Source organism: Hydra vulgaris, chromosome 04 (assembly GCF_038396675.1).
Source record: "Hydra vulgaris chromosome 04, alternate assembly HydraT2T_AEP".
Taxonomy (NCBI): domain Eukaryota; kingdom Metazoa; phylum Cnidaria; class Hydrozoa; order Anthoathecata; family Hydridae; genus Hydra; species Hydra vulgaris.
Window position 1 is genome coordinate 37,018,001 of NC_088923.1, and position 25,079 is coordinate 37,043,079.

A 25,079-nucleotide genomic window follows, 5' to 3' on the forward strand; every position below is an offset into this window, starting at 1 on the left:
TGAATAAAAAATCAAATATAAAATAAAATTTATTTCTTTTAAAAATAAAGATCATGTGTTGGTAAATAATACTGTACAATGTTATATGTTGAAAAAATTTTGTAGCACATTTTATATTAAAAAAAAAGTACATTAAAACAGTTTTTACCTACTTACAGAGAATTAAAAAGGATATCTATGGCATTAATTCGCAATTTTTCCCACAGATTTTTTAACAATTGTTGTAAAAGAAACTGAAGAATTTTTTGTACTGCGTGCAAACTTAAATACATTAAAAGAATGTAAAACTTGGGTTAAAATGTATAATGTTGCTTCGAAGACTAATTGGATATTTAAAAAGCATATTAAGTCCCCTGAAAGGTTTCATGAGAGGTTTAATAATAGAGGTTTCATTATTTCCACTTTTTTATTTTATGAACTTTAATTAGTTTATTGATTTTAATTTTTTTAGTTTTTCTTTTTTTTTTTTTCTTTTTTTTTTGTAAATTCTTTTGTAAGCTCTTCCTTTTTTTTCTTTAATAAAATAATGTTCTTAAAAATTATGTTGTATTTTTAGTAGCACGTTTGATTACAACTATACACACAACACACACACATATATGTGTGTGAGTGATGTTTCACACTACATTTAAAAAAAATTTAGTTTACAATTAAATTTCTGGTATATAAAACGTATTGTTCATACAATTTTTGAAATATATATATATATACATACATATATATACATATATATGTGTGTATATATATACATATATATGCTATAAGATAGTCGATGTAGCAGCACTCCCTCGCCTCACCATATAGGATGGGGGTTAGGCCCAGACCACTGATCACCTATAATAAAATACAATTTAAAGAAATAACGCTTTCAACTTAAAATTAATTTAGATAACTAGATATTAAGTATCTAATTATCTAAATTAATTTAGAGATCTTTGAACCATAATGAAGGTCTCTAAAAAAATACTGCCCTCTTTATTTGAGTCCCTATCTACTATAAAGACCAGATTAAGGAGAAGGCAACCAGCCACATCTTTCGTTTTACTAAGACATAACTTATGATTAGTTGCAATCTTCACATAGGCTAGTTGGCAGATTAGTGGGGCACTGGTTTCTAGTAACACATTCAACCGTTGATAATTGAAAAATAGGGTTTTTAAAAATGCTAGCATTTTTTTTTTTGAATTTGACAAGTTTATAATGTTTGCATTTTCAGATAGTTGGGTCCAATGGTCTTATATGCTGTTAATCTTAAATCAAAACAAAGTGTTAGAAAAATTTACAAGCATCTCAAAATGGCTGAAAATTGGACTTTTAAGGCGAGTGGGCATTTTGCTTTTAGATGTATTTGAGTTCTAAACTGCAACAAACTGCCAATATTTTTCCCATTTATTGCAGGCTGTAGTAGCTAATCAGAAAAATTATCTGTAAAGACTTGTGGATGAATAGAAAAATGCTACAGTTAGTTTCAATTTAGTATATTTTAGCAATTTTAGTGTTTTTTCCGAAGTTGAGGAGGTCATAATTTTTTTCTAATTTAACACAAGTTAATAAAAACCACTTTATTAAAAAGTGAACTATCCAGAAAATAGCTCTAGAAAATATTAGACACGTGTCAAAAAAGTTATACAGCTCTAAAATAGTTTATTTTGACCATTTGTAAATCGAAGTGTTTTGACCATTTGTAAATCACTGTGTCATGTTTCTAAGGCTATAATTTCTGAACCGTCGTACTTGGAAGTCTGAAATTTCAAGGTTAGCCTATCTACATAATGCACATAACAATATATAAAAATCAGGAAAATCAGGGATAGTGACCCACAAAGTTTTCTTCAAATTGGTTGAAATGTAATGATTTGACCCATATACATATTCTTCACACAAGTGCAAAGATAAAAAAACAACAAGAAATGACAAATGCAATAGTTTTGTTAGTATTAAAAATAAAAAAGCCTAATAGAGATAATATAAAAAATGATGTATATTTAAATCTGGAAATACCTCTGTCTGCTGTTATAAATGTGTCCTGTAAACATACACATAACATAATTGTAACAGACTCGAATAAGCATCTTCGAATCAGTGACGAAACAAAGAATGAGTTTTACCAACACTTTATGGATGGTTTAACACCAAGTGAGGCAGTTCAGTTACATAAAGATAAAATTGAAATGTCTCAAAAAGTAAGAGTAAACACTCTTGCTGATGCTTCTAAAAATCTAAAAGTATCTACAGTATACTATTTACACTCACTCCATAGAAAACACATTTTTGTAAAACTGATCTTTTGCAAAAAGTTAAGGAGAAGTGTGCAGAGTATGAAAAACAAGGTATTCAAAAATATTTGTTTTAAGTAATCATATAAAATTTTTTGTTGTTGTTTCTATTTGTTTCTCATTAACAAATTATCACTTTTTAATAGTCTTTTCATATTTTTTGTTTTTAAAACTGTTTTATTACTTTCTTGTATTAATTAAATTGTTTTGGAAAAAAATTTAGTAAAGTTACAGTTATCTAAAAGTCTCTCATCAAAGAACTGTTCAATAACAGTTTAATAAACAACAAACCTGTAACGATTGCATTACAAATAGTGTACATTAGTTTTAATTGTGCACTGATTTTTTGATTTTTGTCATCGGTGTTATTTTTTAAAATTTTATGTCCACAATTCCTCTGCCCACAATCACTCTTGATTGAATTAGACATGTGATTACTCTTTAAGATTTAACATTTCATTTTTATCATATACTTTGTCATTATTATAATTACCTAACAATCATTAAAGTCTAAATATATAGTATCACACTTTAACTAACACTTTTGTTACATGATAAGTAACATGTTCAATATAATTCCACCAGTTTTATAAGAGTACATACCTGAATAATACTTAAGCGGAGATTTTGTATCAGTTTTCTTTCTCTTATTTGAGTTGCTATCACCTGGGCTAAGGAGCATTGACTACAACTTGATAACAATAATAATGTAACTTTTGTTTTAAAAACTTTTTAGGAGCAAAGGTATCATTTAGAGATAAAGGAAGTGTTTTGTCTTTAAAAGTGGTAACTCCCATTATGGAAAGAGTGCAACAAAATCTTGCATCTTCTTGACTTATATCTATTGACTCAACTTCGTCTTGTGACAGTACTCATGTTAATGTTACAATTTTTACAGTGGCAACTAAAGCGGGTGCCATGCCTATTGTTATGCTTTTTCATCTACCTCAAACAGAGGAAAACTTCAGACAAGCCTTCCAATTGTTTAAAGATGAACATCCAAATGCTTTTTGAGGTAGCAGTGTGCGTACTATTTTAAAATTATATCCAATTTTTCAATAAAAGTATAAGGGGCCCCTATAAGCAATAAATTATCCCTTAATATATTGCTGGTAGTGGGCTGCATACTATATGAAACCTTTAAGAGAGTAAAGTTTACATTCTTGTATTTACTAACTTCGGATATAATTGGGTTTTATATTTTAACTTGTATCTAATTGATGTCACTTCACATCATTTAACATAATAAAGTTAAATGAACTGGAGTTATTTAGTTATAGACTGCCAATATGCTATATAATCCATTTTGCAGTTCTAAAATTGTGCTTAACTTTATAATTGATAAATGCCAAAATATTTAAATTAGACTTTATATTTTGGTTTAACAATACTGAATATTTAAAGTATTGAGAACTTACATCACCCCATTGCAAATGTGATCAGAATTAGTGTGCCATGACATAAGTTGGTCACGTTTATAATTTTTGTCAGTTTTTTTCTTTTGTTGTTACAGTTATATATACTTAATGCAACACAAATTTGCTGAGTAACAATTAATTTTGATTCAGACTCCTAATGCTTTAATGACTGATGAATCACTTGCTGAAAAAAATGCACTTTTATTGGTTTGGCCATCTGTAAAACGTCTGTAAATGGTCATTAAATAACAATAGTGATAGAAGTTTTTTTTTGAAATATTTTGAAAATTGTCAAGTATTATATAACAGGCAGTTTATGCCTACACAATTTATTGTAAAACCTTAATGTTAAAAAAAACAAACTTTTGTGTCACTTTCATGCTGAGCAAATACATTGGAGATGGATTTCTACCCATGTTGAAAAATCTTCCAGAAGAAGAGTCATGGAAAAATTTCAAAAAGTCTGTTAATTTTTTCAAATATAATAAATAAGTTTAATATTTTTTGTAAATAAAATGTAATATTAACCGTAATAACTTCAATAAAGATTTAATTTATTCTTTTAATTTTTCAGTGTAAAAACTGTATTCCGTTACTTTTATGTTATAGGTAATGTATGCAAGGACAGAAGAAGATCTTGAGAATGCTGTCAATGAAATAAGAATTGAACATCCCATATTTGCAGCTCATCTTGAAAAAAAGCTTGTCCGCAAAACTGAATGATGTCTCCAATATCGAATGTTTCTAATTACAAAAAACAATTAATTTTAGTGAAACTACTATTTGCGTTTTAAAAGATTTTGTTTTAAAACGAACTTAAGCTTACAATTTGGTAGCTCTCATTGATTTTACAGTGACTGCACCAGAGAACTATTTATGCAAAAGGTTGTTGGATTTTGCTTATAATCACAAATCTACCCCAAGATAATTCTATAAAAATCTTTGCAACATTACAAAAACTATTAATGTTCACCATGTTAAAAATTGGGGGTTTGTAGTTGTTATAATGGAGTTACCGGAGGTTTTTGCAAATATCAAGCATTTTTACACTTAAACTTTGAACTTAGCTTTCCAAATCTTCCCGTTGATTTAGAGAGCGTTATTTACTAGCTATTTTAGCACTTGGTGATCATGGATGCCCACCTAGAAGTTTTTTTTTTTGGTCTAGAAGAGAATAATTGTGATGCAGACAAGTTTTTAAATCATATAAAATTTAGCATTAAACAGAGATAGTTACATAAAAATCATTTAAGTAGTAGTTACATAAGTTCACCATAAATATTAGATACCTGACAAAATCATTTATACAAATACAAGTCTTATACAAATGCCAAAGTTAAGATATCTTACTTATTTTTTTAGAAAGAGTATATACTTCAATAGAAAAAAAGGTAGATAATCCGACATATGATAGCGTAAAGAAAGACGGCTTCATAAATGAAAAAAATGACGGTAAAAATTTAAACATATTTTTAATTTGAAATTCTTTCTTTAGATTTATCCTGCATCATTGTTAATGTCTTAAACTGTTATTAATTTGCAGCCCACTCTTACACTTTTCTTTTGGTACCAAGTTGTAAGCGTTTTAATAAGATTTGACAAACTTACAACAATTTACGTCAAGTAAAATTTACTATTGCCAACATTTTCTTTAACAAATCCATATCTCAAAAATTATCTACTTCAATCTTTTAACTTATTGTAGAAGTTACTTTTGAAAAATATTTACTATTACTGTCTTCATTTTTTTAATAAAAATGTTCCAGTCACTTAAAAAACGGAAATAATTTAAAAAAGTATATATATGTCAAAAAAGGTTAAAGTATTGTTTAGTAACAAATGTTTCTGAAAATGAAACGTGTGGTATTCAAGATAAATTAAAATGCTTTTACAATTTTGTTACTTTTTTTAACAATTATTTCAACTCTAAAAAATGTATTTTATACTATGGTTGCTAATTTAATGTCTAATTTTGTGTTCTGCTTATTTTTGTTTGTTAGTTCGGTTTCCCTTTATCATCCCAAAATGGTGGGGGGTTTTTGTTTTTTTTCTATTTGTACTTTTTTTTTAAAGAATTAAGTACTTAATACAATAGTAAGCATGTCTACTTTTTAGAATAAATTATAATTATTATAAAAATAGTTCTAATTAACTATCTTACACCATTCAGATTACTTTTACCTTCGGTTTAAATATGGGTTTAATTTAGTAAATTTTTCTACTTTTAAATTTGGCTGGTGATATTTCTACACCCAGACTGACAAATAACCTCTGAGGATATTCGTCCGTTTGGTCTTACAAATAGTCTCTTCGATAAAGTTTATATTACTGTAATCATTTTTTTTGTTTTATTTTTCAATAGAAGATAAACCTTCGTCGCTTTGCCATCACACACTTCCTTTTTTAATAAAATATTTGTGGAATCAATTTTAGTAGACTGGTTATTTTTACAGTAAAGTCATAATGTAATTACAGTTAAGCAAGTGTAATTACAGTTAAGCAAGAGATCGCTTTTATAATCAAAACTAAAAAATATTGATTTTTTTACACAGTTTTTGCAAAAAATGCCTTACGTTAGAAACGATAAAATAAACTTATATCTAATTATAATATATTTACATAATAGATATTATATATTATAGACATATTTATATAAGATATATTTATCTAAAATTCTTATATAAATATATATATAAATATATATATATACATATATTTATATATATATATATATATATATATATATATATATATATATATATATATATATATATATATATATATATATATATATATATATATATATATATATATATATATTATTCTAATATTTATTTAATATTTATTTAAGTTTAACTAAATTTAAATATAGTTAAAATGATGTAAATAAATTTTTATTAAAATTTGCTTTAAATACGCATATCTTTCATTCAAAATCAGCTTAAAGTATGCCGGCGGGATTGTTAATTATTTAAGATGTAATTTATGCAATTTTATCTTTGCTTACCGCGTTAATGGCTGTATCTAGCACTGTTTTCAAAATACACTTGCGGATGATACCAAAAACAAATGTTCATTTTAACTATTATAACAGCTGCTGAATTTTTAAGGTGAAAATTATTTTTGGATGCTCAAAGATTTTTTTCAGAACTAAAGTAGCCACTAACAACTAAAGTTACCATTAGCAAAAATAAGTTTCAAAATAGCATAGGTCAAGTAAGCTTTTCTTATTTAGATCTTCAGTTGAAAAAAAATCAAAAGTATCATTCTTGTGTTCCTAATTATCATCTTCAACACACTCCAATTTTTACGATAACTCATTTTGTTCAGATGAAGTGATTGACCAAAAACAATACAAGGTATCTATACCCTAACTTGACTAGGTTGTAGGCACCACTACCTAGAGCAATACAATCACAAATATGTAAATTATTTATAATTTTGTTTCCAGTTATAGCTTTTATGCGTCTGTAAAATATTATAAGGTGTCAGTTTTATAACTTTTCTTTTCACTCTTAGATTTCATATTCATACCGCTGAATGTTTCCTCATTAATTCCATCTCCAATCTTTAATCTAATCAATATCTGCTTTTTTCTTAGATGCAGAAATATTACTGACTGAAGTTTCATATTTTTAGCTATTTTTGATGGATGATGAAGCCATCACTAAATTTCATGATTGTAAATCTTTAACTATCAAATCTACTCTTATTCTGAATAATTGGTCGAGATTAAAAAAACGCGAATGGTAAAAGCAGAGAACTAGAATAAAAGGAGCGAATCGCAAAAAATTAAAGGCAAAAAGTGGAATTTTTATTTCAAAAGAAGTGTTGCAATGCAAATGCGAGAAAGAAAAATTTTAAAGTTTTATAAGCACGAGGCATTTAGCAGAACTAGTTCAAAAATAAAAGTACTTTGTATCTATAAGCATTGGTGCTAAAAAAGTGCTTATGCAAAAAAAAAAAAAAGTACTTTGTATGTCTTTTGGTGCTAAAAAAGTGTATAAAGTATTGTTCTTGGTTAACTTAAATGACATTTTCAAGGAGTACAGAAAAATTTAAACTAAGATTTATGTCTAAAATGATGTATAACTGTAGATTCTTTAGAAGATTTGTTTTTCCCATTGTAGCTGAGAACGCACAGTTCACCAGAACATAAAGCTAATGTTTGGACGTAGCCTAATTACGGTGGATTAAAAATATATAAATGAAAAAATGGTTTGTAAAATGGAATCCGAAAAGTGTTTGCTTTGTTATTGCGATAAATGTCTAGACAATGTTAAAGACTTATCTCGAAGCGAAGTTTACATAATTTGAATTTAGTAGTTAAAGGCCATAAGCAAGGAATCAATACAGTTCGTGGAACTCCGAAATCTTTACAATTGCCTGCAAAGGATACTTTGAAATTAGTTCATAGATAAGTTAATTTTAAAAGATTAATATAAGCATCATGTGTTATGTTTTTGTTTATGTTTTCAATTTTAAGTGTAAACTTTGCTCTCTTTATGATGCAATTAAAAAAATCTTCAGGGTTTTAGGGGGTTCATTTACATCTGATTTTAGAATGTGTCATTATTGACTCTATATTTATTTTAGAATAGCTCAACATCGACTTTTATAAAAAAAACTTTTGCATTATGTTATAATGTAGGTATATAAAGGCAAACAAAATACGGTACATAATATATATATATATATATATATATATATATATATATATATATATATATATATATATATATATATATATATATATATATATATATATATATATATATATATATATATATATATATATATATATATATATATATATATATATATATGAAGATCTCAGTGGAAAAACCAGCGTGGTCACATTTTTCTTATTTGGAGAAATCAATGTTTAAAGTTTAAAACGTTTTTTAAAATTTTGTTTATACACTGCAGTTTAGTTTATATATAGATTGACTATATTTATATCAGATTATTTATTAAAAAAAATTGAATATTTTTTAAATGTTTTTTTAGAAACTAAAGTTCATTATCAATAAATGGACATCACTAACTTTCCTCGGATTTTTTAAATGACGTAAACACTATTTTTAGCTCTTCTTTTTTGTTTAAAAACAAAACAATTTTAAAAAAATGGGCTCCTAATGATATAAGAGGCTTCAAAAGACAGTCGACCCTACTGTTTCTTTAGCTAGTTTCTTTTTGTTATCGCGCTGAAACTTCTATGGGAAATTATTACCTTTTGTTAACGTCTATTGTGGAGTATTGTGGAGTAACAATAATTAAAATATATTTTTCTAATCTGAATCTTCTGATGCCGAACCTTGTATTCTTGTGTTTAAAGTAACAAGATTATCAAAAAAACTGTGATTATCAGATTAACATTGGCGCTTTAGAACTTGTAAGTCGTACTATACTTGGCAGTACTTATTGGTAGAACTGAGGAATACATATTGAACAGATTGAGAGCAGCTTATGTTTGATTATTTTGTCTAAGTTTTACCAAAGCAGTATTTTCAATATTGCCATTCCAGTTGTTACGAAAGAGAAGCAGTGCAGGGTGTATATCTTGAATGACAAGTTCTATGGTCGAGTTTTTATCGGACATGCGCACTTATAATATTGTTTCAAATAATCAGAAAATCTGAAAAAAGTTTCATTGAAAAAATTTACAACATTAAAAGGGGAAGATTTTTTTCTACAATTCTTAAGAATCTGACAACATCCTCAGGAATTTCAACATTAGCCTTTATATTAACATTTGCCATGTCACGATTGCATTCCATATAGGAATGACATCGTACAGGAAATAACAATTTAATTCATTTAAAATGTTTTTGAAAGTGAACCATCCAATGCAAAAAACGAAACACAGTGTAATTTTTGTTTTGTCCTGCACATTTATCGTAAAAAAAAATGTCAGAAAGATAAATAATAATAGAATGATAAAGCATAGAGCAAACATCACCAGCTCCGTTTTTTTTACTGTTATTTCATCATATGTATAAAGAAAAACTTCATTACTGGATGGGATGTGTATATTAAATGAAAAAAACTTAAGCTTTGGTAATACACTTTGTTAGTTGATTTATTAGGCAACTGTAAATTCTTCTGAAAATCAAAAGCAATAGCTTCAAACGTGTCTGAGTTTTTTGCTCGTTTTTTTGCATCTGGTTTTCTGTTATAAAGTACTGCAGTTTTTCTTGTGTGAAATTTATGCTCTGTTTCAAGAACTTTTTTTGTTATGATTAAGTTTGTTAATATCTTCACCTACTGCATTTAAAAGCTCTTGTTCAGTGAGTTTTATATTTACAATGAATTCATCACAAGCTAAACAAGTGTCTTTTCGTGGAAAGCCAAATCCATTGTTAAATTTGTTGTTAAAAACTACTCTGTATGTTTTGTATCCTACTTTAACAGTTGGGTAAGCATGTTTGAATAGTTCAAACATTTTAGAGATATTTAAATCTTTAGATAAGTAAATTTTTTTAGTTTTTCCAATAACATAATGAGATGACCTTCCTCTGAAAGAAGATATATATTTTTGGATAGCTTCACTGTCACTTTCTGTATACGTATGTAAATATATATATATATATATATATATATATATATATATATATATATGTATATATATATATATATATATATATATATATATATATATATATATATATATATATATATATATATATATATATATATATAAATAGTTTAGTTCATAACATAAAATATTATACACAACATCTTTAACTATTTACTAACCAGTTGTAGCAACTGATTTCCTTATTGATTCGTTTGATTCTAGCTTGTCATCCTTTATCTTATAAGACCTCTCAACCAGTATTGGACCCTGTTGATTTCCAAACTGTTACTCATCGGAAGAAAAAACAAAAGAAAAAAGTGCTTATTGGTTCTGGAAAAATTCCAAACAATTTATGTATGTTAAAACCACTTTATTCGTATGATTGCTCTAGAGCTACTTCTACATTTGTTTCTCGTTTATCGCCAATTGCCTCTGCTGAAGAATTAGCTGAATTTGTCAACATTAAAAAACTAAAGTCACTTGCTTGAAAAATGTTACAAGTAAATATCACTCTTTCTTTAAAGTATATGTTTCTGCTGGAGATGCTTTCAGGCTCTATGACGGTAGCATTAAGAATTTGTAGCTTTAATTGTCGTGGTGTACAAAGTTCTACACACGAATTAGTACTTTTGTCTGCAACATATGATATCATCTTTCTCCAAGAGATTTGGTTACTCAACATTGAACTTAGTTTCTTGAATAACATTGTACCTGGTTTTTTTGGCTTTGGAGTAACTCCAACTGATTCTTAAACAGGTTTTGTTTGTGGCAGACCGTTTGGTGATGTTGCTATCCTGTGTCGTGATTCTGTCTTCTGTAGAACTTGAGCTGTTACTACTGATAATTTATGGTCTGTTGCTATCCAACTTGTAAATAACTTTTCTGATAAGTTTACAATTATCAATGTCAATATGCCTTGTGATTCATATGAGAATGTTGGTAAGTATCTTGAATGCCTTGGTAGTTTCTCAGCTCTTATTTCAGATTTAAATGGTAAATTTGTTATGACTGGTGACTTTAATTGTGATCCAAGATTTCGGTCTCGATGTAGTAGTCTCCTAGTTGATTTTTGTACTGATGAACATTTTGTTACAGTTGATATCTGTCTTTCACATGATTCCTTTACCTTTGTTAGTGAAGCATGGGGCACCTCTTCTTGGATCACTGCCTTGTCTCCCAAAGGTCTCTATGCAACGGTAATAAATTCGAAATAATTCAGTCAACTAGTTCATCTGATCATTTCCCTCTTGCGTTTGATATCTCGTTTAAAATTGATATATCTTCCTCTACTGCTCACCCTACTTCAACAAGATCCTCTAAAATAAATTTCAATGCTTTGTCGACCATTATGATAAAGGAGTATACTTCCACTGTGTTTATCTTATTGTCTTCAATTAAAATGGGTCAGTTTGAAGTAATTAACTGTAGTAATGTACACTGCTACTCACATGAGCATATTAAGCTGATTAACCACTTCTACAATACCCTGAATGAATCTCTTACTCAATCTTCATCTCAGTGTCTTAATTGTTCTAAATCAAGTTTCAATAGAAAATAACCTACGACAGGTTGGACAGATTATGTGAAAGATGCTCATAAGGCTGCTAAAGATGAGTTCTGTTTATGACGTAGCTATAATAAACCAAAATTTGGCCCAATCTTCAATCTTTTTAAAAATTCAAGAGCCTTATATAAATATGCCATTTGTTTCTGCAAAAAAAAGAAGATACTATAAAAGCAGAAAAGTTGGCGAACAGCTTAGCAAATAAGAACTATACCAGTTTCCGGTCTACCGTGACTTGTATTCGCAGCGATAAATGTAGTCTTCCACCCTCTATTGAATCTGCCTCAGGTCCTGATAATCTATGCCACATGTGGTATAATAACTATTCCACCCTGTTCAACTCAGTCATGTCAACATGCAATATTAATGACACTTTTATAGTTAAACACTGTAATCTTCTTAAAGATGATGCCTATCTTGTCACTCCTGATGAAGTCCAATCTATCATAAATCATTTGTCCTGTGGAAAAAAAGCTGAACATTTTGGACTCCAGTTGAAGCATTATCTCTATTGTGTTTTTCCTCCATGCTTTGTCATAGATACATGCCTATTGGTGCTATTGCAGCTCAGATCCTTTGGGGTGGAATATTATCCAAAACATTTAATATCAGTAATGGAGTGCGACAAGGATGTGTACTCTCTCCCCTTCTATTTAATATATATTAACGATCTTAGTGTTTTACTCAATGAAACTACCATAGGCTGTTGCTTGGGTCCTTCTCTTGTTAACTATCTTCTTTATGCTGATGATATTGCCCTGTGTACACCCTCAGCCAAAGGTCTCTAGATCTTACTTGACTTATGCTCCAGTTACGCTGTAAAATATGATATAGTTTATAACAAATTTATAAACCCCTTGTAAGTAGCCCTCGTCTCACATTATATGGCATGGTTCTCACATACACTAGTCAGTATAAATACCTGAGTCACTTGACCTCAAACGATATGCAGGATGACAAAGATATTTTAAAACACGTGCGCTCTATGTATGCTAAAGCTAACCTCATCCATAGAAAGTTCAGCTCTACACAAATACAAACAAAAATTATGTTATTTAATATCTTTTGCAGCCCAATCTATGGATGTCAGTTGTGGGGTTTTTAGAGAAAAAACCCATTGTCAATGGGTTGCATATAATAATGTACTTCGCTTGATTTTAAACAAGCCACCATGGAACAGTGCTAGTGAATTATTTGTGAAACATAGTGCCCATTCACTTAATGTTGTTATTCACAAGCAACAATACTCCTCATTGTTACTGCTGCAGAATAGTGAGAACCTCATCATAAAAGCTAAACTAAGACAGGTTCTTGAAGTCTCCGCTGATGTTTAAATGGAGAGCTGAGTTATACTTATTACACTTTAATTTCTTACCTTACCCCTTTGATAAATCATTTGAATATAGCCGAATATTTTTTTGTTTATGTATTTGGATTAATGCAATTAAATTGTTTGGTGTAGACTAATATTTTTTTTTCTCGCAGAGATAGTAAATAGGTAAATAGGCCTAGTAAAACATTGTTAGGCCTACAGCCTAATTATTATTAATACCACTATTTAAAACGTTTGCAATCCAATCTTTTGGATTGCAATCCAACTAAGTTGTTCCATTCTTATATTTCACGTTTCTAAAAAAACGCACCCAAATTTCGAAATCAACCAATGAAAATTATAACAGAGTTTAAGTTGCCGTACAGCTAGTATCAATGTTCTCGTATATTTGTAAACACCTTAAAAGTTCGTAGTGTGATTATATTGGTATTAAATATAAATTTAAATTACCGAGAAAGTAAACATTTTTAATTTTTTATAATTTCAGATGGTGCGAACATATAAAAGAAAAACTACTTTTGGGGCTTCATTGGAAGTCTTTAAACTTGCTGCTGAGAAAGTCATGTCAAAAAAGCAAAGTCTCAGAACTGTCGCCTTGACCCATGGCTTAAATAAAATGACATTACTTCGTTTCTGCAAAAAAGCCAAGGAAGGAGTTTCCACATCTGGTTGTTCCAAACATAAACTATTATTTACTGCTGCAGAAGAGCAAGAACTTGTTAATTATCTGCTAGACGCAGCGAAAATGTTTTTTGGTCTTTCGCCAAAAGAAACAAGAAAGCTTGCATATCAGTATGCTAAGAGTCTACAAAAAATAATTCCTTGTTCCTGGCATGCCATTCAATCTGCAGGAGTAGACTGGTTTAAAGGTTTCATGAAAAGACATGAAAATGTCCTGTCTATCAGAACGCCCGAGGCCACTTCTTTAAGTTGAATGACAAGTTTTAACAGGACAAATGTTGATTTGTTTTACAACAATTTAGAAAACCTGTACACTCGTTTCCATTTCGAACCACACAACATTTGGAATGTGGATGAGATTGGACTAACCCCAGTTCAGAAACCATCAAAAATAGTAGCTCCAATAGGCGTCAAACAAGTGGCAGCTGTTACAAGTGCAGAGAGAGGTAAATTAGTAACCTTGTGCTGTGGAGTCAATGCCTTGGGACACGCATGTCCTCCAATGTTCATATTTCCTAGGGTCAGGTATTGTGAACGAATGGTAGATGGAGGTCCCCCCCGGCTCTGTTGGAGCATGTCATATTTCTGGCTGGATGACAAGGGAGAACTTTTTTCTATTTTTGAAATATTGTAAACCAACAGTTTCACAACCTGTCCTGCTTCTGTTGGACAATCATGAATCTCAAGTATTTCTTGAACCTATTCAATATGCCAAGGAAAATGGTATTCATATGCTTTAGTTCCCTCATTGTTCGCACAGGCTGCAGCCTTTGGATCGTTCAGTATTTTTTTCACTAAAGAGACATTATAATGTTCAGTGCGATGCTTGGCTAAATAGCCATCCCGGGGGGCCAATGCAGCCTCTTGACATTCCCGCTATATGTTGTAATGCATTCAAGCTTGCCATGTCACCTGCTAACAAACAGTCAGGCTTCAAATCTACAGGGATTTTTCCTTTCAATCGTTTTTGGATTGACGCTGTCCTGTTTCTGCCCTCGTCTGTTAGTGATAGGCCAGATCCTGCAGTTTCTGGAGGTGTCGATTCTGCTTTGAACGTGGAGGAAATTGCTACTGCTGAAAACAATGGTCATCTTCAAGAAGACGTCACTATGAACTTAGCTTCATTTGAATTTCAACCGTCGACATCAGCTCTTTCAGATTCTTTAGCGATATGTAAGGAAAGTCCAGTAGCTTCCATATTTACTAGAACTATTTTTGTGCCAAAAGTCAAGCTATAGCCTCGCCCTATGTGGTACGGCCACTTCCTAAAGTCGGACCACGAAACCAGAGTAAACGAGGGAGAAAGCAGGGCAAAACACGTATTTTGACCGATACACCAAAAAACCTGGCTATTGACCTGGCAGAACAAAAGAAAAAGAAAAAAGGAGAACCAAAGTCTAAATTAGTTGCAGCCGTATCAAAAAATAAAACTGTAAGGACTTCGTTTTCGAATTCACATGAAAACATTGATGATACTTTCTGTCTTGTGTGTGGCGAGCCCTATTCAAATAGTAGATCAAGGGAAACATGGGTTCAGTGTGTAGACTGTAAATTGTGGGCCCGTGAAGAATGTACAGTGGGTACTCCTGCTTTTATTTGTGGAAATTGTTTAGAGTGATTAAAAAAAAAAACATCTTTTTTTAGTTTGTTTACTTAATCTTTTGTGTTTGTTTACCTGTTTACCTAATCTTTTGTGTTTGTTTACCTAATCTTTTGTGTTTGTTTACCTAATCTTTTGTGTTTGATTACTTAATTAGTTTTTTAAAGCTTTATTTTCAAGTCTTATTAAATGTATCAACTTGCCCCATGGTGTGTATCAACTTGATACACAAATCTTTACCTTACTTTTTATTTTGATTATGATCTAATCAATAAAATTGTGGTACTAAAATATGCAGGATACTTAGTGTAATATATAGAAGTTATTATTTCCACTCTAAATATAATATTTAGCTTTTAATGTCAGAAAATGTAAAAAGTGGATAAACGTGCCCCCCTCTTCCCCCTATATATATATATATATATATATATATATATATATATATATATATATATATATATATATATATATATATATATATATATATATATATATATACACACATATATATATATATATATATATATATATATATATATATATATATATATATATATATATATATATATATATATATATATATATATATATATATATATATATATATATATATATATATATATATATATATATATATATATATATATATATATATATATATATACATATATATATATATATATATATATATATATATATATATATATATATATATATATATATATATATATATATATCTTATGCATATACATAGTCTATACCTTATCCCAATATGGATTATTTGTTTGACTTTTAGATTCTGTTGATTTTGTTTCCCCAAAGCAAACTACACTGCACGTCACATCTGATTTTGTTCCCGAAAGATGCTTCGCTTCAATAACGTTTACGGTAACTTTTACATGAACATCTTTTCGTTGATGCCTTGTTTCAACTCGGACTTTAGGATGCGAGCTATTAAAAAGTAAATACACATATTTTATATACTATGTAATTACTCAATATAATTGGCTGTATTATAGTCAACGATATTAAGTATATTTTATTTAAAGTTATATATTTTTAACCATTTGAGTATATTTAAGAGTTTATTTTACCTCTGTAATTAATTTTAATACCAATTTAAAAAAAGCTAGTAGAAAAAATATATTTTATTAAAATAAGTATTTTATTAAAATATATTTTTATTAAATACTTTATTTTATTCCTTGAAAAAATATTTAGTATAAATTAAATTTTATACTAAAAAAAATATGAAAATCCACACAAGAAAACTTTCTATTTTTGGACTTTTGTATATACTACAACAACCATGCTTCGTTTTACTTTTTTAAATTTAAACTATTTTTTAAAAATTGTTTAAAACCTACCTTCAAAAGACCTTGACGACTAATATAATTGAAAATTTTCTGTTTTGTTTTTATTTATGTTTTAATTGTTATTATTACTAATCATTGCTACTAATAAACAACTACTGCTTTGTAAACTGATTAAGTTTTTGTTACTTACAAGTGATGTTTTAACTTGTGAGTTTCCTCGTTATCAATAGTATCATTTATGGATTGTTTTTTTTTCATGCCCATACTAATTTCAAAATCTGGTTTTTCCGAATGATTATTGTCTACGTATTCGGAATCTTCAAATAGACTAACTTTTTCTTCAGGCTGATGAAAAAAATTAAATTTTGTTTCCCGTGGTATCTCTCTCACGTACATCAACTCGAATGAAATTGCAGCCTATAAACGGAAAAACATAAAATATATTATTTCACTCTAGTAAAATCAGTGATATTCATTAGCAAGACATATAAGTTGAAAGTAATACTTTCATAACTATCAATTCAAAGTTGTCGTGAATAAAAATAATCTTATGATTACGAAACAGTCAATAGTCTTAAATAGACTAAATTTTTATAAATGCTTTGCAAGAAAAAAAAACATGCAAACAGATAACTGTTAACAGATAACAGATTTTTTTTTCTGTGACTCCTACTATTACAGTTAAACTCTTGTGATTCGAACTCTTATAAATAGAAAAATCATTTAAATTGAACAAGTTCTTCGGTCTCTTAAAGGTTAAATATTTAGGATTGAATTCCTATGATTCGAAAACTCTTGTGACTCAAACATACTTTGAGATTCTTTGAAGATTTGGATTATATGAGATCAACTGTAATTAGTTGAGATCATTTTGGGGGATTTGGTTTCTTTAAAGCTAAATTTGTATTGAATGTAAGCTAACAATCATAGACTTGCGAGAGTTGCATTAATTTCACTTGTTGCTTTTTTAAAAATTATTTGTTTCATTTTAAATTATTGTGACCATTATAAACGTATTAAGGTTAATTGAGTATGATAACTATGCTAGGTTTCAGTTAACAACAAGATTTAGAAATCTGATCAAATCAGACAAAAAGGATTTTGTGAAAGATTATTGACAGTTAACGTGTTTATTAGGGTGGCTTTTAAAATAAATCATTTGAAAAATATCTGATGAAAGTCCTTTAATGTATTTTATATAATTTGCTGCCACAGATCTGTTTCAATTTTAAGTTGGAGACAAGAAGTGTTATGAAAAATGGTTGGACAACGCATTACTTAAAAGTTTTAAGTAATAGAAATAAAGTAAAATGTGTGTTTCTGGATTTTTATTTTTTAACAAAATCGGACTGTATTTTAAAGTAATAACTTTGCTTATGAATTTGACAAGTTGAAAAAAACCAACTAGTGTTTTTAATTATCTTTATATGAATGGATATCAAAAATATATTGGTATATGTGTTTAAATTTGCACTTTAAAAAAAGGCAAGTTCTGTCTCTCAGCATGTTAAAAATTAATGATGGTCAGCAAAAAATGCATTTAAAATGATTAAAAAAAGCTTAAAGAGTTTAAAATAAATCTTTATTAACATATTCTAGGTTTGGAGTCTTATGATGCCAATATGATAAAGAAAGTAGGAAAACATTTGAATATTTTTCATTAACTCTGTCACTCTCACTGTTTATTCTTGCTGTTTTTCATCTCCTTTACAAAAAAAACTAAAACAGCTTGAGATGATAATGGCTAAGAAAAAATTGATGGAAACGATAATGAAGATTCTGATGAAGAAGAATGACAGAAAATATGGAACAATAATATGATTGTATTGGCAGATAACCTTTGCAAAACTATAAAAAAAAGTTAAAAGAAGTTGTCAATTGTTTAAAATATCTCTAACCAATAATGATATTGTTCAACAATATTATCTGAGAGTGACGTTGGAACAACGTTGTTCCAACATATCAATCAATGGTTCTTGACATAATATTTAAAACATAAAAATTAAAACATTTTGATTTTAAAATATCCTAATGGTATTTTATTCTCATTGATCTGTCTGTTAGTGAATTAATACTCACTGAATCAGAAATTGATCTCATCAAGGATTTAGTAGGTTGTTTAAATATAATTGTTGGTTTTATGTAAAAGATGTTTGAAAAAGTGAAAAAAATATTTGTATTTACACTTTCAAAATTAAAGGAAAACAGAAGTTGGTCAAAATCTTTATCCTGCTGTGTCAATGAATAAAATTAACTGTGGTAATAGTGGACTTGTTAGACATTTAGAAAATCCATACAAGGTTATAATAAAACTAATGAAAGCTCAACTTGTTTGATACCTAAAAAGGAATTTTTTCCGAAGATTGCAAAAGATTTATATATTGGACCTATTTTGGAACAATTAATCTCAGTCAAAAAATGCCTAACCAATAGTTCAAACAATATGGGTGTGCTCGAGAATTTAAAGGTAAACTACAAAAGAAAAGCAAAAATGAGGAGATTTATGAATATTTAGCTCACACTGTTATTACTTCACAAGTTAACAATCATATTCACAATAATTTGAAGTTTTCTTAAAAAAAGGCATTGGACTCGCGTTGTTTGAAGCTTATTAGCTAAAAATTTAAAAAAAAGTTAAAATAAAATCTTTCTTCTTAACCACCTTTAACTGTGGAAGCTGAAAATGCTTTGGCTGTATATATGGCTGTAATATGGTATTTATAATTTCAATGTAAAAGCAACCTTTTTTAAGTAAATGTTAGCATACATTGGGACTCGAACCCCGACCATACTCTACATAGTAAAACGTGCTTTCAACTATGCTACACTATCGTACAAATGATCAAAAAAAAAGTTGGAATATTTATATATAAAAAATGTATATAGAATAAAAAATTACACAAGTGTCACCAATTGCGAATCCATAGGGGGTAGGAGGGTTAGGCGCTAAGGGCAATTCCACCCCCCTCCTCTTTGATAATTTAGAAAAAAAATACTTTAATTTATATACTTACCAAAGCATGTTGTTTGAAAATGGAAGTAAATATGGGAGCCTGTCTAAAGGTGATAAAAAATTTTTAATAATTTTGTATGGTACAAAAAAAAAATCAGACTGTTGGGATATCGATATGACGTAATTTCATAGTTACATAGATTAAAAAAGTGTAAGACTAATAATCTAAAAAAACTAAGTAAAAAAGATTTATGAATTAAACCTGAAAGTCGCCTTCATCACCCCCCCCCCCCCTCCTTTACTTTATTAGAGTCTGGATCCACGAAATCAAAAAACCCCTCACTTCTTCCCTAGATGGTCTGTATCCACCGAATCAAAAAATCTAAAAATCGCCGAGCCCCCTTCCTTACAAGGTAGACTGGATCCACTCCTGAGTGTAACTAAAAATAACGTTTCTGTAACAAATGTTATTATGCCGATAGATTGACGTCGTCTGATGAGTGGGAATGAAAAGTAAACAGCTTTCTTACCTAACCACCTGTATTTTTATCTTGATTATACTAACTAATTTGTTTTATTTACTTATTACGTAATACAGTTATTATTACAAACTACTACTGCCAGTTACACTTCAATAAAAGTTACTTACGTTTAATACAGTGTTATTTAAGTCCACAAGATTATCTGTTATTTCTAACCATGGTTTGTTGAGCAAATTTTTAAGGTATATTTGAAACATTCCCACTTTTCTGAATATAAAAAAAGAACTGTTAAACTTGATAAAGAAAGACATAAATAAAGATAAAAATCTAAATCCTGTTATATTCTAGTTTTTTGTTATATTCTATATTTACTTTTGCTATATACTTTTCACATAAAATTTTTTAGAAATACATACAAAATTTGTCATTTCAGTTGTGTAATGTGCTATATTAAGGTAATAACAAATAAACAAACGAACAAAAAAGTAATATCTTTTGCTAAAAAACAATTTTTATGCTAAATATTTCAGTTTTGTTTTATAATTTTATATTATGTATCTTTTCATATGATATGATATAAAATACATAGTATATTATTTTGAACATTTAACTATGTATATTACCTGCGAGGAAAAGGTCTGTTACGGTTAAAGATTTCTATGACCATGAAATCGTCTGGTTTAAGTTCATCATCCATTGACCAGTCGAATTCCTAAAATTTCCGATATAAAGTTACGTATCATTTTACACTTATGGGCGCGCAAAAAAACATTAAAAACAAAATTACTACCTTTTCCCATTCAGCATCATAGCAGAATTCATAAACATCAGTTAAATAAGATTTTTCTTAAGAAAAAAAAATCGTTGGCATTTAATTAACGTAGATTTTATATCATGATTCATAAATATAACAGCAATATACTAAGTTATAATTAGTAAATATCAAATATATTAAATGTTTGGAAATATTTTAATATTTTATAAATAACTACTTTTCTTCAAAATCAAAATTCTACAAAAATATTTTATAAACAACAACATTCTGCTAAATTATTTTATGGGTTATTCATGGCTTATCTACCGATTTTTTTCCCTATTTTAAAGGGAGTAAATTTAATTAAAAAATTACATTGTTGACGTCAATTTTACTTGACCTCCCCTTTCCTCTTTTCAACAACTGTAAAAAATAGATTAAACAATAGATTTCAGATCCCCTGCCCCCTAGTTTGTTAACAATTACAATGACAATTAATGAACAGCCTCTTATTTACAGCTTGTTTATTTCTCAAAGCTTCTTTTTATGTTATCAACTGTTTATCTATGACTTTCAATCTCAAAACTGCTAAAATGACTAGGTTTTCACTAAAATATAAACGCTTGACTATCAGTAGCTTGCCCAAATACCTTAGAAAAACCTTTGGAAATTCAAAAAAATAGCAGTTAACATAATACCATTCACAAGATATTAGAAATCACTATTTCGCAAAGTGTCAATATTAATGTCGAAGAATACTATTAATGCTTAATATATATATGTATATATATATATATATATATATAATATATATATATATATATATATATATATATATATATATATATATATTCTCCTTGTCGGCGTTTACGGGGCATGTTTTTTTTGCTCCCGTATTTTTTTTTCCTTTTTCTATACTATTTTTATCATAAATATAATTATTTTTTAATTTTGATCATATTTTTATTTTTATTTATACATATTTAAACACAAAAAAACGATGTTTACGGGGACAAAAATGAACAGGTACACTAAAATGTCCCCAATAATGCTAATGTTCTTGTAAGTGTTTGTTTTTTTTGTAAAATCTGCAAGTGTAAAATATATATATATTAAATAACTATCTGTAAACCCCGTAGTGTAATATTCTAGATATATATATATATTATATATATATATATATATATATATATATATATATATATATATATATATATATATATATATATATATATTAAATAGCTATCATTATTTATAGTTAACAATCATAATTTGTTTTGTATTTCATGAGGGTAAACTCACAAATGGCCCATCCAGATTTATCTAAATTGATAAAACCGATCGTTTTAATTTGAAAAAATTGTAAGCTCTAATTATATTTTATACTTCTCACCTCGAAATGTTACTTGAGCAATTCTGTCATGTCGCCCATTCAGCCCACGAGCCCACTTTAAAAATATTGCAAGCGTATGCATTTTGTTTAAGATTTTTTTTTTTTTTTTTTGATAAAACAATTACCATAAAAAAGGTTACACAGTAAGTTTTAAACATCAGTCGTTGGTTATTTATAAATACGGTGTAGCATTTATAAAAAGAATGCTAAACAAAAATCATTTAAAAACGATCAAACTGTCATTAAAAACTTTTAAATTTGATTGAAACGATTTTACAAACCAATTAATATTCGACACGCAACCTATTCGTTCTAGTTAAAATGAATTAAAAAAGCACAAAACGTCAGTTTTCTTGAAGTTTTTTTTATTTCATTTCATTTCATTTTGTTTTCAATTTGTATTCGTTAAAAATTGATAATTTTAAAAAAAAAGTTGTAACCCAAATAATATTATATCGCGAAATTTCAGTGGACCTATATAAGCATTTTGAGCGGTCCACTGTACTTTTGCTTATCGATTACTTTTTTTTTTAATTTTATTTGTATTTTAGGTGCCCCAAAGAAAACCTAACGGTTTTGTCTCAGAGCACCGTGGAAGAGCATTTAACTAGGAAGTTCACGCCTCTTCCTCACCATCGCAAAGTGGGTCAGAAGCCGGTGGGCATATTTTTAAACCCTATACAGAATCAGAATAGGCAGATATAAGAGCAATCTGATTCGCTGATTTTGAAAGAGAGGCAAGTGCGCTTTTGTTATAAATGTAATTAAATTCAAAACAAGCAAATAATTTTTAAAGTAATCAACTATGTTTATCAACACAAGTCTGTGTTACTAATTTTGTTTTAGTTCTCTTCAGAGCATTTAAAAGGTATCAAAATCTATTTGTACGAGATAGTTTTCACTTGTAAAAATTTCAAAGTTTCAATAAAGCGGGGCGCTACTGCAGTTTCTCCCCCCCCCCTTTTTTTTTTTATTGCAGAATATGATAGAGAATTTTATGCTGATTAAGAATTGTATAAAAACATAGGTCTGAAAACCAACATAAAGTGCTCTAAATTGCTGTTGAAGTTTAAAAAATTATTCTAAAAAACGCTAATATTCGCCATTTTTTCATACTCGGTTATAAATAAAATTCTATGTTTTTATACGATTCTTAATCAGCATAAAATTCTCTATCATAATCAGCAATAAAAAAAAAAGGGGGGGGGGAGAAACTGCAGTAGCGCCTAAAGCGGTGGGGATTTTATCTGTTTTTAAGTGTTGATGTAAATTCGAACAAAAATATAAATGTGCTTCTCGTAAAATATAATTTCCTTGGCTTTTAAGCATACTCAAATACAAAGTTTAAGTGTAGTTGATATGCAGTTGTATGAGACTACTGGTGGAGTACTTTTGCATACAAAGATATTATATACAGTTTTATTAGACTACTGGTGACGAACTTTATTTATAAATTGATTTATATGTTAGTTATAAAGAGTTGAAAATTAGAGTTTTTTAAAGAAGTAAATTTGTACTGGTTTCAAAACTAGCTTATATGTTCCAAATAATATATAAACTCTAAAGAGATTTTGTTTTCATGTTTTGTTTCAACATTAGTTTGGAGGAGACTGTTTATGTTGTGTTTTTTTATTACATATCTCTAACAAAACTTTATCTTTAAACCATTAAACACTTTTTCGAAGTTTAGAAAAACTTTGGCAGGGTACATTAACTTATATATAAAAAATGACAATTGGAAACTCCATTTGAAAATTTAACTAAAGAAGTAAAATTTATGTTTTTCTACTAAAGAGTATTTTTTTTGTACAGTTACATATAAACACTGACATTAAAAGCAAGAAAAGTTTTGAAGTCAAATAAATTAACCAAATTAAAGTGAATTATGGCATCAAAAAAATGCAAATAGTTGTGGCTATTTTTTTTTTTTTTTTTTTTTGTAATAATTTAAAAAAAAATGATTTAAAAAAATCAAATTAAGTGGTAAAAATTAAATATAATAATGGAAAAAGAGTTATGAAGAAAAAACAATAAAATTTTTAGAAAAAAGAGCAAAGTCATTTGTCATCCTATGTGTTTTTGTTATTATAAAATGTGTTTTGTATGTATAAACCGTTGAAGTATTTAACGTAAATTTGCATGAGTGCAATTTTTCTTTTTTCTTCCTTTGGTTCACCATTAAAATGTGGTATGTTAAGAGTTACTCCATCAGGTAATAAATTTACTGTATCATAACAAATCTGTTTTAGCTTAATTGTAAATGTGAAAAGATTTCTAAATGTGTTTCTTGCAAAATGTAATGTCCCTGTTCTAAGAGACATACTCAATACAAAGCTTATATGCAGTTGTATCAGACTATTAGTAAAGTACTTAAGGTATGCAAATGTAAAATTTATGCTGGAGCAGGGGTTGTTCTAAGCTCTTTACTGTATCTTTATACCAATTTGTTTATTATAAAGATTTAAATATTTGAGTTTTTGTAAAAAATAAAATTTTTACAGTTGTTTTACAGAACTAGCTTATGCGTTTCATGTAATTCTATGAACTCTAAAAATGTTACTTTTTAACCTAAATTTTGAGAAGGCTGATTAAGAGTACATCAAAATTTTTCATTACTTAACTCTAATAAAACATCGTCCTTTAAACACATTTTGTGAAAATTAAAAAAAGTTTGGCAGAATATTTTAACTTATATGAAGTTTTACAATAGGATGATTATTAGATTTAAT

General features: G+C 28.2%; 1 protein-coding gene across 2 annotated transcripts in view; it reads right to left on the reverse strand.

Annotated features, from left to right (window-relative positions):
- LOC101239749 (otoferlin) overlaps nt 1-22,569 on the reverse strand; it is a 209,604-nt gene extending 187,035 nt beyond the window's left edge. For both annotated transcript variants that reach the window (XM_065796214.1, XM_065796213.1), the window contains exons 1-6: nt 22,351-22,569; nt 20,994-21,049; nt 20,827-20,915; nt 20,371-20,470; nt 16,959-17,185; nt 16,214-16,403 (exon numbers count right to left, since the gene is read on the reverse strand). In XM_065796214.1, the coding sequence (XP_065652286.1) occupies nt 16,214-16,403; nt 16,959-17,185; nt 20,371-20,470; nt 20,827-20,915; nt 20,994-21,049; nt 22,351-22,432 (744 nt within the window). In that variant the 5' untranslated portion in view covers nt 22,433-22,569. The remainder of the gene's footprint in view (nt 1-16,213; nt 16,404-16,958; nt 17,186-20,370; nt 20,471-20,826; nt 20,916-20,993; nt 21,050-22,350) is intronic.
- Between the last annotated feature and the right edge of the window lie 2,510 nt (nt 22,570-25,079).